Source organism: Electrophorus electricus, chromosome 4 (assembly GCF_013358815.1).
Source record: "Electrophorus electricus isolate fEleEle1 chromosome 4, fEleEle1.pri, whole genome shotgun sequence".
NCBI lineage: Eukaryota > Metazoa > Chordata > Actinopteri > Gymnotiformes > Gymnotidae > Electrophorus > Electrophorus electricus.
The window spans coordinates 5,681,477-5,701,476 of record NC_049538.1 but is presented as its reverse complement, the minus strand read 5'-3'; the positions used below and the strand labels follow the sequence as shown (position 1 = coordinate 5,701,476).

Below are 20,000 nucleotides of genomic sequence, written 5' to 3'. Positions count from 1 at the left end.
AGTCATGGTAACGGTGTCTGAAAACAGCAGCACTAAGGAAGACCTGCTGGACATGTGGCGTGACTCCACCTTACCCGAGACCCTTTTGGGCAGTAAGATGACTTCCTGCATCTTTGCATTTCTCTTCCCATTTACATGTTCATATTGTCTCCTTGGAAATAATTTATCGTAAATGTCAGTCTAGACTTAAACCTTAAACCACTTAAAAGAACACTTAGAAATGAAGGTGAATGTAATTCCATGGCGACTGAGGACTGACCTTGGCAGGCTACCAGCACACTTTGGATTCCTCTGTCTGGTTTTTTGTTGTGTTTTCTAGCTTTACATGTGCTGGTGTTGAAACGCTCAGAGTCTCAGAGGCACAACAAGCTATGAATGACCTCCTGATCAGACCAAGCCAAAGCGGCATGACCATGTCATGATGCAGCCCGTGATTGACAGCACCGTCATCCAATCAGGCATTTTATTGCTCCAGAAGCTACAAAAAGCAACAACAGCTGTTTTAGGATAAACAACAAAAAGCACAAATCGAATGGTTTTCTCCTCTCCTGGACACTTGATGTTTCTGAGATGACAAGGTCTACGGCGGCACAGTGGTTGACCAGAGGCTATGAAATATATGACTTGATATGACGACCTGCATATGATTTACACAAGCTGAATCACCACAGCATAGCTGTTTATGTGGTGTGAGATACTCCAAGGTGTATAGATTAAGTGTGACACGAGGAGAGGTGTGTCTGCATGAGGTGAGAGTGAACCCTTGTGTGTGTGTGCGCGCGTGTGTCTGTGTGTGCGTACATGTTTGGATAAAACAGCTAATCCCCAGGCCAGCAGAACGCAATATCCTGTCAGCCAGATTCTCATTTCCTGTGTCTCATGGTGGAGGGAGAGAGAGAGAAAAAAAGGGGTGGGTGGGTGGGGGGGAGACCCGTTGCCCCAGAAACAGAAGATACGGCAGTCCTGTTTGAGAATGTCTGCGGCGTTCTCCCCATCTCTCCTCTTCTCTCCCCCTCCCTCTCACCATTTCTTCTTTTATTATCTCAGATTTAATAAGGCAGAGGCGAGCAGCTTGTTCTGCCATGAAACATTTATTAGCTGCCCGTAATGAAATTGTTGTGGGGCAGTCGAGATGACGGGAGCTCATCACCCATTATGCAAAAGTGGCGGCAATATCGTAGGTGGAGGCATGCCCCGGAGTCAGCCGCCTCGCCACGCCTGCCTCCGCGCCCCCCGCCTCGCCTCCGCGCCCTGCCGTGGCTTCTCTCGCCCAGCTCCCGCCGTCCCTGTTACCCTCGCTCCCCTTCCTCCTCGCTGGCTCCTTCCTCCAAAGGCTGGCTCCGGCCGAGCTCGGTGTGGGAGTCTGGGCAGAGTATTGATATCGCTGCGGATTCGGATCGATATAGTTTACTCACAAATGCAGGCCTGTGTGCCGGCAGTGAGAAACACGTTTTGTCTCAAGTGCTTCTCCACAGGATCTCCCTTCTCCAGAGTGGTGTGTTGTATTATAATTTTGGTAAACACAAACAAACGAAAACAAACAAACAAAACAGACACATGTTTCTATACCATCCAGTTGTCATCATGCTCTTTTCTCTCCCCAAATCCATCAGTGCTCTATGATATTCTTAACTATAAGAGAGGGAGCATTCGAGGCGCTACTCCCTCTGCCTCCTTACAGTAATCACAAGACTATGACACCTCTGGGACAGTCACCTCGGAGCTCCTAACAGCCCACTAGGGTTGCTCCCCACATGCATGCCAGGACCGAGAGCTACGACGTCACCAGCTACAGCACGAGCTGGAACGGGAGTTTGGATGGATCAGACAGTGGCGCTTCAAGCCCGTTAACGCACGAAGGCGTTCTGTTGGCGGCAAGGCCTCGGGCTGCGGCACGGTGAGAGCACGCGTCTGAGAGCGTAATTAGCAATGCTCCCGCAGTCTCCTCCTGAGCCACAGAGGCACGGGGCAGGAGGATGATTAAGAGAAAACGAGCGATAAACAGAGGGATAAACCGATTGGTGTCATCACTGCTATCAATCTCAACAAGCGGGCAATGAGGTTTGGCGCCGAGAAATATTATTAGAAACCAGACAGTGATGAACGAGGTAATGGAGAGCAGTGCTGGAGACAGAGAGAGACAAAGAGTGAGAGATAGAGACAAAGAGGGAGAAAAACCGAGAGAGAGAGAGAGAGAGAGAGAGAACGAGAGAGAGGGAGAGATTAAAAAAAAAAACCCTGCTTATCCCTGGTCGACTCACAGCTCATCGTACCTCGAGACAGGAGCACCACACTGTGGTCCCTGCTATGGTCTCCAACGGTGAGGGCTGAGCTGCCGTGGGCGATGTTGGTGTCCCCTGCACCACGGTGTGATCTATTAAACTCGGAGCGTCTTAAATATGCATGCTCCAGCCGCGTCCCTCCCCGAACGCAGGATGCCGGCGCTGCTGCCACATAGGGGGGCAGCCGGGGCCTCCGAGGCCCCTCGCTAGACTCATTTTGCGGCCGGGTCCCAGGCGCCGTGCCCCAGGGCTGGCCGCTTTTATTGCTGTGGGACCAGCATGGGCAGGCAGGCCCGGCGGGTGGTTCTGTCTGCTGTGAGGTGGGGGGCGGATGTCCGGGAGCAGAGATGGGAGACGGAGCGCGTACGCCCGGCTCAGTCTTTCAGTCCCTGTACTTATTGTGAAGGAGGGAGGGTGCCTTAGATGAAAGAACAAACACAGCAGATAAGGTGGATGCAAGAAGATTCAGGGAGGAAGATGCAGGGCGAAGGGAGGAAGGCCAACAGGACTGAATCACAACATGGGCTGTATGTGTCATTAGGGCAGGGGATGGAACTTCCGGCAAAAGCAAAGGAAAATCCGAAAGAATTCAAATTTATCAGGAATGTATCAGGAACATGAAAATTTCATACCCTCGACAACCTTTACATTGAAATAAACGTGGACAAAAATGGGGTTAAACATAAGAATGTCTTTGCTCGAATTCCGTTCCTCTTCATTATCAGAGATTCCTTGGCACCCCTTAAATGGAACACACACCTGCTGTCCGTTACGGAGCGGGTGGAGGGTGGGTGGGAGGGTTGAGTGCATGCTGCCTGCCGAAAGACAGACAGCAGGGAACACAAGGAGTCATTGTTGCTGATCCACTCAAGGTCACCAGCACAGGAGAGAGCCAAGTCTCCTCCAAAGATACATACCATGGCAACTTATACTAAACACTGCACGTGCATACACACACGCACACGCACACACACACACACAATTACAATGGTAGAATAAATATTGTCCAGTTGACACCAGGTTCGCCTTGCTTATTTATTGTAATTACTACACTACAACTTGAATGTTTGCAACACTTTAGTCTGTAAAGTTTGATATCATAAGGTCAGCAGCACAGATGCGACTGCACCATCACACTGATTTGCAGTTCCTTCCACATGCCCCGATTATAGCCTGGCTCATTCGCAATCTCCAGCCTGACCTCGCATTCAGCACACCATCCAGCAACATTAGAACTCTGTTCCTCCTAAATCGGCATTTCTGCGAAGCCTGTCTCTTTAAACGCTAGATCTCCATGCTGGTTCGGGAAGTGCATTCAGAGAACTCGACTATGACTCCTGGATGATTGCTGCCACTGAGCTGGACATTTAAGCCCCGATCCTGGAAACTCTCCATCCACTTAGCCTAACAGAGGCTGCGTCTGGCAGACAAGTCTGACTCACTGCCTGCACAAACGGCCTTTCCCTTCAGTGCAGCAAATATGCAGATTCGAGCATGACTCTTCTAATTAACTGTTTGAACACACCTCTAATCTAAATGGTGTTACAAATGATATAATGTGTAAGGCAGAACTTATGTTCTAGGAACTGTGGAATGAATTATGTTGTCATAACATTATCTCAATAAGAACAATGCACACAGACTGTAGGATGAAAACAGCTCAGATTACTAAAATTGTTCACACTACACCACACTGTGTTGTTGAATATGATCAGAGGGCACAGCAGGTAAGACAATCATCAACCTGAGCTATACACTGACTGCTCTTGAAATCCTAAAATAAATAACTAAATATGTTAAATAAATTAATAAATACAAAACCAATAAATGTTTGTAAAAGCAGTCATTTTCTTTCAAACAGGACCTTTCGCTTTTTCACACCCCTAATGGGCCACAAGAGTACTCATGTGCAGGACCGCCCCATCTCTCCACTGCACATTGCACAGGCCCTCACGCACGTTCTAATCTACGATATTCCAAAGGGAATCATCATATTCTAATCTACGATATTCCAAAGGGAATCATCATATTCTAATCTACGATATTCCAAAGGGAGTTATTAGTGGGTCCAGACATTATTGTGGAATTCAGGATTTGTCGAATGAAGACAATGGTCTGGAGGTTTTGAAAGAGCACATGAGTACATGAAAAAACTTTTTTTTTTCCCCTCTTGCTAACCTTTTGGAGGGTGGGAAATCTCAGCTTCCTTTCCTTTGTCTCTCTCCCTCTTTCCCTAGTCTCCTTCTCTCTCTCTCCCTCTTTGGGTCTCTCAGCCGTTTCCCTCTTCAGACTACTCCAGATGTCAGATGGGAAGGGAGAGCAACCGCCTGATGCTCTCTAACACGCTTCACGTCAGTGATAACGGACCACCAGGTCAGACCTCAGTGGTCTGCCCTAACCCCTGATGATGTCACTGCAGGTTAGGGGACATGCTGAGTCTCCCTTTGATCACGATCTGAATCCCCTAGTGCCTGCACACAACTGATTTCTAAGCATTTAGTACACAGTCCCATTGGCATTACAGCCAAAGTCTGCTATAAGTGGCAATTTCCTCCCCCTAAAATTCAAATTCCCCGATAAGATTTTTATTTTGCCAGAGAAATGCTAGAATCAAACTTCGCCAATACCAAGGCCTTCGGGAGACGGTAAACGCCTTTACACATGCAAGCTGAAAACCAATCAGAGTTGCTGCAACTTTGGGCTTAGGGTGGACACTGACTGGCCCTGGAGTTTCGGACCATTCGCGGTGCACTGCTGCCTTACTTCTCGTAGTCGTGCTTGCAGTAGAGCAGGCGGTCGCGGCAGTAGCACGTCCCACTGAGCGTGCTCAGACACACGGCGCACTTGACGCACGTCTCGTGCCACGACTGCTCGTTCACGCGCAGCAGGAAGCGGTCCGCGATGGGCGACTCACAGCCGGCGCACACCTCACCTCCGCCCGCATGCTCTGAGGAGACATGCACGCGGATCCGTAAAAAAAAAAAAAAAGAACAAAAAGCTATTTTAAGGAGAGTTCAAATGGTAAACAAATGACATCCTTGGAGTTTACAGTTTTTCAGGACATTTTAAAGAACAAACATGGCCACGTTTGTCATCTCCCATGCTGCTAATTGTATTGATAACAGCAAATAAAGTCACGGGTTGAATTTAGTCTAAATGTGGTCTAAGTGGGTGTGAACAAATTTGACATTTCGGACTGTGCTAAAGGTGTTTTACAAAGGTAAAGAGGGTTGTGCTAGCAACACTTCCCGGCTGAAATGCTTCTGCTCTCGTTTGAAAATAAACTTAACATTAAGGTTAAAGTAAATCAAAAAGACTTTAAATAGCTTTACTGTTAACGGTAAAATATTTAATTGTTATAACGGATTTGAAGTCTGTTTAATTATTTCTGGAACGGTCATGTTCTTACCGAAAGGTGTGGTAGAGGGTGCTTGCTGAAGACATGACTGGTTTTCCTCTGTTTTCATGCCGTTCTTTCCTCCCTGCGAGTGCTGGCTGTAAAAACAATCAACCAAAAACTGCACGGGATTCGTTTCACATTTAGCGAATTGTTGTAAAAAGCAACATGGTGGCATATACAAGTGGAAACGGCAACTTGAAGCGACATATAGTAAAACAGGCCTTTTGGTAACGTTAGCCTGCGCGCTTTTTTTAGTGATTTGAAGACTTGGTACAGATAAAATGTCTGGCCGTTTGATGTGGTTTGCAGTGTCATGGTTTGATTAAACAAGGGGACCTTCGCGCTCTTCTAACCAGCTGAAGGGGTTTCTGAAGGATGTGACCAAAATATGGAACGCGCGCAAAGAACTGTGACGAGCGTTCGCTGAGTGTTTGTTTAAAATCTGTAATAGCCAATCTCTGTAATATTATATAATTATACCTATATTATTGTCAAGACCTTGCCTTGTTTAAAACCGATACAATATAGTTGCGGCAAAGGCCCAGTCAAAGTTTAATGTAAGTATCAAATTCATTATGGTAAAAATTATAATTATATAAAATATAACATTATTTTGCGTTTCACTGAAGTGTAAATTCAGTATCGGAGAGAGTATCAGAAATTCATATTATGATTGTAAATCAGGAACAAACACTAATATTTTAGTCCTTTGACTATGTCCTCTTAGTCCTGTTGTCAGATTAAAGGTCTAAAAGAATACGGTGCGTTTCTTACATATCAGGTAAAATATGCGCTTGGAACACTGCGTAATATTAACATTAATTTGTGCATAAGTATTTTTTAAATATAGATGCTGTTACGGAAATAATAAAAGTCGTTAAATAAATATTCAGCCGTAGTATTATCAGTATTATCAAAAGAAAAAAGGTGCATCTTTAATAACTCTATAACGCAGTTATATCAAAATGTAGGCTAATTTTAATTAGTGTTTTTGTAAATTATTGTAAAATCATGTAAAAAATAGAATAATAATTATTATAATTCTATTGAAAATTGAAAAAGGAACTTTGAAAGTGTAGATACGTTATATGGTTCAAAATAGGACTAAGTTTTAGTTAGGATTTAAGATTTAGTTCCATTATCATCGAATAAAATAATAAATATTAGATCATTGAAAAACAAATATTGTTAATAGGCATAATATTGATGCTCAGTAATTCCAATATTTCCCTAAGCGGTCCATACCCAGTGGCTTCTCAGCTACAAATACCGTTGGTTGTACTATCATAAATTACTTTCTATAAAAAAGTACACATATTAAATGTGAAAAAACTGGCTAAAAAGCCTAACTTACAGCTGCCGTTAGTCAGCAAATAAACGTGCTCTCGCTGCGGTCTGACGTAGGCCTAGCCTGTACTGTAATCAACGCTCTAATCATCCGCTTTACGCGGGAGACGTCTGAAAACGAAATGGTCTCCTGAGTGCACATTAAATATAATAGTTTTTCCTTGGGGGGAATTAACATATGTGAATATCTCGAAATGTGTCATTCGAAGTATTTTTTCGGTGAATTAATCTGCACTTGAAATGTTTCTATAGCCTGTAATATAATAATAATAATAATAATAATAATAATAATAATAATAATAATAATAATAATAATAATAATAATATGTATTGCCTTTCAGATGCTATTTGACAGTAAACGAATGAAAAATGACACTGGGAGTTGAAATGATTCCTGTTCCGTGTTGGGGCATCGTGGCCTTTTACCTTTCAGGTCACTTCTCCGTTTGCTTCTGCTGATTCTACTACTGGGCATGTAAGTATTCAAAATGGGCTTCTTGATTCGCAATGAATTGATTATGATTAAATCTATAATGATTAAATTCGAGTATAACCAAATGAGACATTTTGGTCTTCTAATCGCTTGCTTGCATCTCTCCGACACTCTTCCCGCTGTAAGTGCTCAGCGAGGAGCACGACATGGCTACGCGCCAGTTTCAGACAGGGGACAAGACGAAATTACTCAATTCATTTGTAAAACAAATAACCTATAATTTAACCAGTGTGCATTAAACTGAGCGTAGTTCGAATTTCTCTTACTTTGCAAGATCGAGTATCAACTGTACGTCACCCCCTGTCATGATTTTTCTTTTTTTTGCAGCAGTTGGCTGTTTTATTGGGATTCATATAATCTGACTTTTATTGAGGAGATCTCTAGACTATTTCCATAGGGGATGGTTTCGTTTAATGGACTGAATAAAATGTCATAAGAATAAAATCACTTATTTATTAATCTTTGAAAAACACAAAGGCCCAGATTCTCGAATGCAGTGGACATGTCGATGTGCTTGATGTTTTCCATGTACATGGAATAAACGGAACCATACACTGAATCAATAAACAAATTAAAATCTCACAACCAAGGGTTGAAAATAGCAAGAAAAGAAAATGTAATTTTAAAAAGTCAAAGGATGTTTTAGAATCCTTAAATAAAAATTTTAAAGATTAACTGAATGACAGAGTGTTCCAAAACTGTAGCTACAGTGATGCACCGACTACCTGTCGATATGCCAAGGGATCTTGAACGTACCTTACGGTGAAACACACTCCTCCCGAGATTTCTGTAGGTAACATCAAAAAACCGTTGAATGCGTTGGCTCGTATCGATTGTGCCAAATAGCGATGGCGTTATTAAATTCCAAACTGCACACAGGAACACCAAAACATCGCCGAATTTAGTCTAATCTTCAGTCGTTCGTGTTATCGTCGCTCTGAAATCGTTGAGTGAAACGCGGACTTCAGCCGCACAATGCCACGATGGGAGGGGAGGGGAGGGGAGGGGAGAGGAGAGGGGGGGGGGGGGGGGGTAGAAGTCAGAGGAAAGATGGGCACTGAAGAAATAAATGTTCTCTCTCTCCCTCTCTCTCTCTCTCTCTCTCTCTCTCTCTATTAGTCAGTGATCCTATTGGGACAAAATGTCTCCGTCTCATATGCTGGTGACCTGACCAAGAAACATATCATGGGATTGTTGCTAGTAGACACTGGATTAAAATCAATACATACTCTACTTCTTATTTGTTTCAAAGCTACTGGCTGTGGGCTTCACCCCCTATTACATTAGTAGACAGATAGACAGACTGATGGATAGATAGATAGATAGATAGATAGATAGATAGATAGATAGATAGATAGATAGATAGATAGATAGATAGATAGATAGATAGATAGATAGATAGATAGATAGATAGATAGATAGATAGATGTAGAAAAACAGTATTGTCTTGAGAGTTGGAATTGCAAATAAAACTGCCATTGGTCTGCAAGACTAACATATCTTATTCCTGTAAGAATGGTGCTGTGAACTTCATTCCTGGCACACTGGGAGCCAAAAACATAAAATGGCCATTTTTGTGTCTTCTTGTATCACTTTGACACTGCAACACCACCACAGCCAATAACAATAACATAGAATGACACCCATAGCCTGGATCCATACACATTAACACTGAATACAAAAGAAAAAAGAAAAAAGATTCGGTGGTCATCAAAATCCAGGATCACTAAACCATGCAATATTTTGCTAAAAATCAGGAACTGCCATAAGTGGCCATTTTTGGAACTGAAGAAAGAAGATTTCAAAACCCAACAATACCACTACGGCAGAGAGAACGTGCGTGTGTGTTTAGAGTGCTGTCTGTCTGTTATGTCAGAGTTGTTTGGTGTTGACAGTGGCAGTTTTGAAAAATTATGTTTGGGTTGTTAAGACTCAACAATGCATCAGCTCAGTTCAGGTTACTACAGTCCCATGTTATCTCTGATCACATCTCCTGTGTTATTGATATGTACAAGGCTTTACACCCACACAACTGAATGAACATTTCTAACAAATGAGGATTCAGCATCTACACTCTTTTAGACATTTTTCAGTATAGTGATATATCACATCTGCCCTCTTGTGGTAAGACTGTAGGTCTTATTCTTTTTTAGGGCACTATCCCTAGTAACATTTTTATTTTGTCATATGTAGCACTGTCAGCATTTAAAGATTTAAAGTTTCTTGAATAGAAGATTATTAGAAATAGTTTATTAGATTATTCCAACTATTAAAAAAGTTTTATTATTAGTTAAAAAAAAAGGATTATTAGTTTTAGATGTATTCATTTTTCTCCAGCAGTGAAGAGAATTTCAATATTTACTTTGTTGCACACCAGGACAGTTTAGTAAATAAGTAAAACAGTTTTAGGAAATAGCAAATTCTGTATGATAAAACTAACTCAGAATACTGTAATCTATTCAAATTTAAATCCAAAGAAAGCGTCATTTTAGTCACCTCTCTGAAAAACAATTAAAAACCATTCAATTCTACATTTTCCTGAGAAACTTACTTTGCAAGATCATTATATAATTTACTATCCCACAGGAAGAATTTTTCACAATCTGCAAATATCAAAAGCACAAACTGAAGGATCAGCTTCTGTTAAACAATGGTTACATTTGTACATAAAACCACTAATGTAATTTCAGTGTGAAGGTCTACAAATACATGTTATGCTGCAGTTTATACAAAATAATTTATACCAACTATGCTTCAGAAGGAACACTGTGCATGTTTATACATAAATGTCACATTATGTCACATGTGAACACATTGTTTGAACAGCCACCTTCTAGTGAGTAGTTTGATAATCCTGCCAGTGTGAATATGTAGGAGCACAAGCACTAATGTGGCCACCTGAGTTCCCTCATTCCCGGCAGTCATACAAGAGGAGCTGCCCCCTTCTACTAAGACACAAGGCTTCAGTCGCAGGCCTGAGAGAATCTTGTGGTGGTCTTCTCTTCTCCTAAGTGTCTCCTCACCTGCCCCTCTCGCTCCCTGGGTACGATCTTGGATTGGTTGCTGCAACAAACAAACCAAGTGGGTACCTTTCTCCTCCCTGACAGGGAGGTTGGCCAATCGTGTCTCTCGCTTGGATTCATGGGTCGGAGTCATGGGGGCGTGTCCTGACAGAGTGGTGGAGTCTGGGGTCTTTATGTGCTTGGCTGTTTGGAATTGGGTGCTTGTCTCTAGGCAGGAGCTGCAGCTGCTGTGTGGACTGTGTGTTACAGTCTCAGAGTTGAGCTCGCCCCCTGCTGGCTGGGAGCCTGCTGTGTGAACCCATGACGATGGAGCGGTGTGCCTCTGGTGATGCAGACCGGGTCGACCCCTCAGTTTGTGTCCTTGAGTCTCTACTCTTCACCAGAGGAACCGTGTGGAGCTGCCACAAGACTGGTCATAGCCAGGACTGAAGGAGAAAGAGAAATCATAGACAATCTGTTTAATACATATTTGAATACTAGGCAACCACACAAACCATGGAGCTCGGAACATGGAATAGAACACGGAGCACAGAACACAGAGCATGGAGAATGGAGCACGGAACATGGAATAAGACATGGAGCACGGAACACAGAGCACGGAGCTTGGAGCACGGAACATGGAATAAGACATGGAGCATGGAACACAGAGCATGGAGAATGGAGCACGGAACATGGAACAGAACACAGAGCACAGAGCATGGAGCTTGGAGAACGGAACATGGAATAAGACATGGAGCATAGAACACAGAACATGGAGAATGGAGCAAAGAGCTTTGGGCAAGAGGTTGGCTGCAATTGAACTACGGAAATCCTAAACATTCAAAACAACTGGCTTTCACAAACAGTCCTCTCCTACCTTCTTCAGGGCTCAGCTGGTCCACTGCCTCACTGGATGATGACTTGTCAGAAATATAACCCTCGCTTGAAACTCTCTTGAGTGTGTGACTCTGTTAAAATGATACAGTTTCTGAAAAGAAGGGCTTTGACTACAGAGCCATTATATCTGCATTGGTATAGAGAACTAATTAAAGCAATATGAAATGAAGGAACTGATTTAAAAGTTCCCCTTTCCAAGACTCATCAAAATGAACATATATGGATTAAGCAAAGTTCCTACTTTGGACATGTTAACAACCAATCAGAAATGAAGTTATACATTTCTGAGAAAACATCATAATAGTTCTTATGTTTGGGATTAGTATTCTCCTATGCTTAAACAGCCTTTAACATGAGCGGAAGGTTATTATGCTGGCATTGTAGTGTTAGTATTGCCAAGCCTAAACCTTCCTCAAGGTTAGTGTCTCCAAGCCTAAATCTTCCTCAAGACTTGTGTCCTAGAAGGACTCAGCAGAGTTCAACATCTTCCCTGCTCACACCTGGCACAGGCTATCAGATAATTATCAAGGCCTTCATGGTTGTGTCAGGGCAGTAGAACACTAAACAGTCCAGTGCTGTGTCCCTGCAGTATTGTAGTTTGGAAACTCCTCCCCAATTTAGAAACTCCTTCCCCTCTGCACAGGCATGGTCACAGCCCAGCACAGCCTGCGCTAGCAGCAGCAAAAGTAGCAGAAGCACACAGGCAAGCATGGTAATCCTGACAGATTAAGCACATAATCCCTCTATCTTTCCTCCTGGGTGCGCCAGAATGCTTAATCAACAGGTAGGGAGGGTGGGGAGTGGAACGGGTCCATAACACAGGAAGTCCCACACCAAAGGGCCTAAGCTCTATTACTCAGGCTGGGCTAACACGATCCATCACTGCTATCTTAATCCCATTAGCTCAGAGCATTGCCCATGCTCTTTAATCTGAAGCAGAGATTATTCAATGGAATATGCGCAAAGCAAGGAGCTTGTTACGTGCAGTGGACTGGTTAGGCTTAAGCTTCACAGAGGCAAGAACACAGAACTTGCTGGATGCATCTCCTACCTCCAGGGAGCGGGGGCGTTCTTTGGTCAAAGTTTTGACTTCTTTGGTCATGCCACGATCATGGGAGACGCAGGAGGCCTTGGGTGGGGTGTCCGGGAGGGGGGTGGTGGGGACAGGTGGAGGGGTGGTGCTGAGCCGCTGTGCAGGTCCAAAGATTTGGTCGTGGTGTGAGATCATGAACTCCACTAGCAGGGCCTGGTAGTTGCTTTCCAGGAGTGCGATCATGCCTCCTGACAATAGGGGGCGCAGGAGCGTGGGACCAAACACGATGCCCAGGTTGCCGGGAGACATCTTATTCTCTTCATAACACTCAGAAATCCTGAGAAAGTGAGGATAGTGCATCTATGATTGGAGCATACCTCTCTTCATACAAGGTTTAAAAAACCCATAAAAAGAAACTCACTGACTGAGATTCTGATAATTATTATTTAAAAAGCATGTATTTGCTTTCTACTTGTTTTCATATGACAGATCTCCTAGGTGTAAAAGGTATGTGTTACCTGTGCAGGTGGGCAATCATATGCCTTAGTGTGCTGTAGTTGCTGGAGGGAAGTCGTCCCAGAATCTGTTTTAGATTGGGCACCACGTCCTCTGTTGTCTGACAACTGTCCACTGTTTGCTCCTTCTCAGTGAGCCGCTGAATCGCTTTGCCCATGCTGATGAAATCACCGTAAAGGTCAAAGGTCAGCAAAGGCTCTGGAAGCTATAGACAAGAATGAAGGAAGATTTTAATTGATACACATTATCTTCAGCTCTTTTGACATGATTCACTATCAAATCTCAGAAGGGAGCAGAAAGTCACATTTAAAGTATGTGATGTACCTCTTTGAAAAAGTACTTGAGAAGGGAGGTGATATCATGAGGTGAGAGGTCAGACAGGTCAACCTGGTCTCTCTGAGTCTCAAAGGCATGGCATAACTTCAGTATTCGAGGTTTCGACCCACTAACCCGATAAATGCCCTATGAAAGAGAGAGAGAGAGAGAGAGAGAGAGAGAGAGGAGAGAGCTTCATATATATATATATATATATATATATATATATATATATATATATATATGAGAATGAGAAGTTCTTTGCTTGCACAGCTGATGAAGGACCCTTGTCCGAAAGCTCGGACTTCTGGGGGGGGGGGGGGAATCAAAACATTACATATATCGGGCCGTGCTGGCTGAGTGGTTAAGGTACTTGACTAGTGATCAGATTGCTGGTTCAAGCCCCACCACTAGTTGGTGTTTTGCGTGTATACCTGGCCAGTGCTCAGTGTACATGCCTAGATGCTGTTCAGCACGTTTACCTGGACAGTGAGTGCTCGGCTCTCGATCTCGCTTGTGCAGACCTGCACGATGAAGGGCACTTTGTGCGGCTGCTCTTGGGGCAGCTGGCAGAACTCCACACTGAAAACATTCCCTCTCCGGCTGTCGCACTCTGTCTGGCACAGGTCAAGGCACTTCCTGTGTACCGCGAGGCCGCACTGAGGAGAGGGTAGACGGATCAGCCCACCATGGACTGCTGAGACTGTCCCGCAGTCTCTCAACTCAAAACAGACGATGTGCCTCCTTATTATGTGATGGCAAGGGCTCTTTGAAAAACAATTCTTATCGAAACCCTTCCATAGACAAAAAAAAACAAAAAAACCCTTCATTATTTATGGTCTTTATGACACAGATGTTCTGAAAAAATATTAGTCAGTGATAGATGTTTACATCTGGTAAATTCTAATAAAGAAATAATAGGTTTTAAGCCAATGAGTGCCCTGTGGATTCCTTTCTGTGGCCAGTGTTTCCCTGACTCACCTCCTCACACTCAATGCCACTTCCTAGGATGAAGTTGTCACACTGTCTGCACTTGGTCATTTTGCTCTTCATTTTTCGGAACCGGTGCGTGAGGGTGGCGTGGGTCATGGTGCGCACTCTGGAGTCAGTCCCGTAGCTGTCATTCAAAGGGTCACTGCATTCTGCGTGGAGGAAATGTGCATAGTTGCCAATGCCACTAAACAAACCAGCGACGCCACAGAGAATTGGGCTGTTCCTGGAGTCTTATAAGTGATTTTGGCTGAGGTATGTTTTAAAGTGGGTGTGTGTGTGCGGGCACATGTGTTTGGTGTCCTGTTTTACCAGCTTCAGCTGCCATGTCTCTCTCATCCAAGTCTTCTGAGGACATGGTTCCAGTGGAGGGGGCTTTGGGCAGCCTACGATTCCCATGGGCTTCAGCAAAGAAAAAAACCCCACTCACATGAGTCTGAATCGAGCCGGTGTTCATCATGTGAAATAGTCTGAGGCTGAGGTTAGGACGCAAAGTCTCACCTGGGCTCGAAAGAGACTCATAGCTCCCTCCTATACTCTCACCATCACTGCTACCAGGGCGCCCTGTTTGGTACATATGTCATATATAACCATTTACATAGACCAATGTTTCAAAACAGAAACAGCTCAAATCCAGAATGAGAATAATGGAAAATCTGCATTTCTGGCCAATGGCACTGTCCAACACACACACACACACACACACACACACACACACACACACACACACACACACAAACAAAAGAACAGCGGTGCCATACGTCCATCACTCGTGCTGCTGCTTTGTCTCAGGTCGTCTGCCGGGTAGAAGGAGTCATGCAGAGCCATCAGGGTGTTGCTCACTTTACGCCGACCAGTAGGGGGTGTCCTGTGGAAACCAACGCCAGTGGCAGCACACTATCAAACAGACTTGGCGTGTACTGTTCAGCCGCACAGAACGATCACATTCAGGTAGTGCTCAAAGTCCCAGAACTCCTCTGTTGTGACCATTAGCAGTTAAAGCCACTGATCCGGTATATTAAACGAGAGTCTTGGCCCATGAGCTTTGTCTTTTGGTAAAGAAGTTAACGGCAAAACGGTGGCGTCGGGTGATTCCCACACAAATATGTTTTGTTGGCTACTATGTTACTATGTTCGATCGCTGCTGGTTGCTGAGGTCTCGCTCACACGGCTGCATTTTGAACCACAATGACCTCAATGACCTAAACCACATGTTAGTTAATGTACCGATTTCCAACCATCAGATGTTTCCTCCACGAGACGTGGAGCCAAGCAGTGCGTCTTTTCAAACTGCTACAACACAGGGCAGCTGAGCACACTTGGAGAAAGCACCAACCGCCCTCACTGACAAGCGTGAACACCCAGATGGACACGACTGGCTAGTGCCACAGAGAATGACAGGGTGCCGAATAATGCCGTCCATCCCATACTCCCCTGGGCTCCTGGGCATGGATGTCAGGGCTCAAACCAACCCAGGATAAAGAGGTGAATGTTTTTCTGATGCGTTACCTCAGAATATAATCATAAAGCTATATATGAATGATCAGAGTGGTCAGTGGTTACCAATCTACACCTAAAGCAAAACGGATGCTTTGAAGTCTGTTCCGGACGTCCCTACATGCTGACTGTTTCTATTCCACTCCATGACCTACTCAAAGACCAAAGCTTTCTTTCTAAAAAGTCCATACAGTTGATGCAGAAAATCAAAGCTTCCACAAAAACAAAAAAACCCCCCAAAAAACGCAGACCCAGACCCAGACGCAGGTCACCACATGAGGGCCTCACCTCTTGCAATGCGGAATGAACTCTTGGAAGGTGAACTTCTGGACGGGCTGCTCGGAGAGGCAGCGCTTTTGGATGTAGAAGAGGTATAGCTCGCCAGGCTGATACGGCCTGCACGTGAGCTCCAGGCTGTGGTAGCCCTGAGGTACCACCTCCATCTGCTGCCTCTGGTGGTAGAACATGTTCACCGTCACCTGCGACCGAGAGACAGCGGCCTTGCCGGGTCAGCCTCAGGACAGACAGCAGCCTGTGTTTAAGAGCTCTGCAGGACCTGAGTCCCCGAAGGCAATAGAAATACAGGTTAAATGTGGTGCGGAGGCCCGTGGTTAAACAAAGCGCCCCTTCCACTGGTCCTCTCACAGGCCGAACATGACGACTGCGCAAGTTGGTTTCTAAGGCCACAAAGCTTGGTCGTGTGTAGAAGCGGACCCCACCTCTTTCAGCAGGGTGTCTGCTTGGCAGAGGAGCTTGCGATTGTGCGAGATGATAATCTCCTTCATTCGCTCCAGCCCGTCCTGTTGGGTGTTGGCATCGCTCACGCACTGCCTGTACATATTCTCCGCCTCCACAGCCTAGGCAACAGAGGAGTGGCTCAGTGCGTGACGTTTCAGTAAAAGGCAAAAAAGGGGCTTTCTGCACTTTACACACTTCCGTGTAGAGCAGAAGAGATCAGGGTGTCCCAGTGGCACTCCGGGAGAGCTCTACCTTTGGTTTTCCCTGCTCAACTTACTAATTGTAAAGCCATGAAGGGTTGAGTCCAGGGATTGTGTTTCTGGAGCTTGTAATACAGGGGAACTGCACCCTGGGGTGTGTGCTGTGGGCATCTAGGAGGGCTCACCGAACAGATCCTCATCTGGAGAGCCTCAGGAAGCATGAGAAGCCTGTTCTTACCTTTATCTGCGCTTCGTCCCGTAACTTCCTCCTCTTGTCCAGGGTCTTGGAGCCCCCCACCTCCTCCATGCCTTTGGCGGTCATAGCTTTGGCCTTCTCCAGCTCCTCACAGCGCTGGATGTACTGCTGACGAACTCGCTTCAGCGCTGCCAGTGCATCATTCTAACACACACACACACACAAAAAAACATTCATATTAACAAGCGACAATCATAACAAATACTGAATGATGTTACATGTTTGGGATTTGGCATCACACACACACACACACACACACACACACACACAGTCAAAGTGTACTGACCATTTTTTTCTGCTCTCTTGACCACTGATCTTTGAACTGCCGACGCCACTTGTCAACCTCACATCTCTTGGCACACAAAGCCTTTGAGAACAGCAATAAAGAACACAAGCCCATTGCAAATTAATTACCTAACCAAACAATCGATATGAACCTTTTCTTTATATAAAAACCATACTGTCCTAATGAAGTGTTGCACAAACACTGCCTTAGCTGTAACTGGATTTATACTGAACACAAAAACTGTGCTGGGCAGAGCCACAGTGCAGCTTGTGAGCTGCATGCTGCTTGCACTACTCAGAACCGACCAGTGGGCGGCACCAGTTGGCTCGTGCTCTGACGGTGTACCTGATAGCAGCGATTATACACCAGCTCCATGGTGTGCCTGGCTGACGTGCTGCTCTTCATGTCATGTTCCAGGACCATGGTGTAAATATCATGCAACGGCATCAGTTCCTACATGCAAAAGCAGCGCCTTAACGGATGGGAGGTCATCCGGATATGTGAAAAGCTGTACAGCTACGTGTGCAGCGAAAGGGCAAAGTTAGGGTGTTTCTGTGTGTTTCGTGAGACACGTGTATGCACACACACCTGCTGAGCAACGCAGAGCTTTGCCGTGTCCGCTGCCTTCATGACGTTCTTGGCAAATTCTTGCTCTACAGATAAGTCCATATCAGATCATGCGAGAATATTATGTTCACAATATGTAATGTACATAATGAGGAAACAGTATATTATTTCATCTTCTTTGAAATGCATGATTCAAGAACTAAAAGAATATATAAAATGTCTATAATATCCCACATAAATGATTATAGTTCACAAAATGAATATATCTGAATAAGATTCTTAGATAAGAAAAGTACAATACAAGGTGACTGAGTCCTTGAACAGACAGTATGTGATATAACTTCAGTGGACCAGGGCCCAGGTTAATGGGCTTTATGGCTGTACAGGAAAAACACTGAAGTATTAAATATTTTAAATGTCCTTCACACTTTACCAAAGACAGGCAAAATCTACATTATACACAGTATAACATGGCTTCCTGCTGAGTGGGAACGGCAATCTCTCAGCCTTCCTCCATAATCCAGATTATGACCTCATAATCTGAATTATAATCCTCACCCCATTGAGGACTGGCCAGACTAACTGCGTAGACTGCTGCCTTTATTATTACTATTATTATTGGGGAATACCAGGTTCAGGACTGGCTTGATATTCCAATATTAAACACCACTGACTGGTAAAACACTATATGTCTTGGGTGTGGGAACAAGAAGAGGTGACACCAGATTTTAAAGAGTTGAATTATTCACTGCAAAATTAACAAGTCCCACAAAGGATGTTTTACACCTCTGTGGTTTTCCCGCATAAATCATTGCTATTTTTTTAAATATATTACCACTAGGTGGCGCACAGAAGGCTGAGACCCACGAGGTTAGCTTTCCTCCTGTTTCAGATGAGAAGTGCTCTGTAACTGATGACATCAAATCTATTTCTAGGAGGTGTATCTACAATTTATTATTAAATTACAAAGAACCTAAAGAGAAGGTCTTGTTCTACTAATCTTGTTCCTACGGAAGATGTGCACTGATCATTTACAATAAGTCCTATATGCAAAAGGTTTATAAAAATCATATTATTTGTAAATATATGTTGGTTATAGAGAAACCATATATTTACAGTTTACATGTGCCAATGTATGTTTTATACTGTTTAAATGGTTTAAACATTTATGTTAAAGAGCTTCTCATTTCTGTCCTCCTCAGAAAAGCACATTCTACATCACATATTTACAGCATTTAGCTGATGCTTTTTATCCAAAGCAACTTACAAATATGACTGAGTATAACGTGAGCAGTTGAGGGTTAAGGGTCCTGCTCAGGGGACCCAACAGTGGCAACTTGGCAGTGGTGGGGCTTGAACCAGCAACCTTCTGATTACAAGCCAAGTACCTGAACCACTGAGCTACTACTGCACTGTTATATATGTTATAAGATAGAAAGAGAACAGAGATGACTGTACTGTTCAACGTTTTGCAGAACAGCCGGTGAGAATTAGGCTTCAGCTAACTGTGATTACAGCCTCCAGCCATTTATGGTATCCGATAAGTGCGGGTGAAGAAGTTCTCTGTACTAACCTAAGCTGATTCTTTTTTCCATCCAGGTCAGGATGTCCTTGGCGTAGCGGGACCACATCTTTGTGTACTGCAGGGCGACCTCCACGCCACTCTCATTGCGACACAGGGTTAGGTCGGATTCCTGGACTGAAAATTAAAATATGACCTGCATATTACACCTTCTGTGTCCTGACCTGTCACAAATGCTCCTACAGGACACTACTCCATCCAAGGAGTGACTTATAAAGTAATCTTTAGCCTTATACATTTATGTCCTTATAAAATTACAGCCAACTAAGAGTTAAGACACTATAAGGGAGAGAGGCCACAGATTCATCCAATAGTGAAGTATTGTATTTGCCATCAGATCTCCTCTCCTCCAAATCACAAAGACCCAGTGTCTAGACCAAAAAGGGTATAACATTCCAGGAAAAGTCCGGTTCAGTTCAGGACTAACAGCGATTTCACTGAACCAGCGCATCACAAAGAACCCAAGCTCTACGAATAGTGTGTGTAAGGCTTCTTGGTTCAGAGGCTGATTTGGGGATTCCTGTGACTCCACCCTGTTCCTTACCCTGACTCCTCCCACTCTGACCAGCCAAACCTCACCTTCTGCTCAGAGCAGCCTG

The 20,000-nt window shown here is 44.3% G+C and overlaps 2 protein-coding genes across 5 annotated transcripts in view; both read right to left on the bottom strand.

The window, feature by feature from the left end:
• The window catches only part of lmx1al (LIM homeobox transcription factor 1, alpha-like), a 14,393-nt gene extending 5,887 nt beyond the window's left edge, over positions 1–8,506 (bottom strand). Inside the window, exons 1-3 of the mRNA XM_027017288.2 lie at positions 8,279–8,506; positions 5,692–5,777; positions 5,046–5,229 (exon numbers count right to left, since the gene is read on the bottom strand). Coding sequence (XP_026873089.2) covers positions 5,046–5,229; positions 5,692–5,777; positions 8,279–8,322 — 314 coding nt within the window. The 5' untranslated portion in view covers positions 8,323–8,506. The remainder of the gene's footprint in view (positions 1–5,045; positions 5,230–5,691; positions 5,778–8,278) is intronic.
• A 1,253-nt stretch (positions 8,507–9,759) lies between these two features.
• Positions 9,760–20,000, bottom strand: part of gmip (GEM interacting protein) — a 15,832-nt gene continuing 5,591 nt past the window's right edge. Inside the window, exons 5-21 of one of the 4 annotated variants that reach the window (XM_027017273.2) lie at positions 19,393–19,518; positions 17,841–17,905; positions 17,598–17,705; positions 17,253–17,333; positions 16,949–17,110; positions 16,492–16,629; positions 16,061–16,251; positions 15,037–15,143; positions 14,777–14,839; positions 14,588–14,677; positions 14,267–14,427; positions 13,768–14,079; positions 13,295–13,432; positions 12,973–13,175; positions 12,473–12,791; positions 11,402–11,492; positions 9,760–10,970 (exon numbers count right to left, since the gene is read on the bottom strand). In XM_027017273.2, coding sequence (XP_026873074.2) covers positions 10,915–10,970; positions 11,402–11,492; positions 12,473–12,791; positions 12,973–13,175; positions 13,295–13,432; positions 13,768–14,079; positions 14,267–14,427; positions 14,588–14,677; positions 14,777–14,839; positions 15,037–15,143; positions 16,061–16,251; positions 16,492–16,629; positions 16,949–17,110; positions 17,253–17,333; positions 17,598–17,705; positions 17,841–17,905; positions 19,393–19,518 — 2,411 coding nt within the window. In that variant the 3' untranslated portion in view covers positions 9,760–10,914. The remainder of the gene's footprint in view (positions 10,971–11,401; positions 11,493–12,472; positions 12,792–12,972; positions 13,176–13,294; positions 13,433–13,767; positions 14,080–14,266; positions 14,428–14,587; positions 14,678–14,776; positions 14,840–15,036; positions 15,144–16,060; positions 16,252–16,491; positions 16,630–16,948; positions 17,111–17,252; positions 17,334–17,597; positions 17,706–17,840; positions 17,906–19,392; positions 19,519–20,000) is intronic. The other 3 variants (XM_027017275.2, XM_027017274.2, XM_027017276.2) reach the window with 3 other exon arrangements.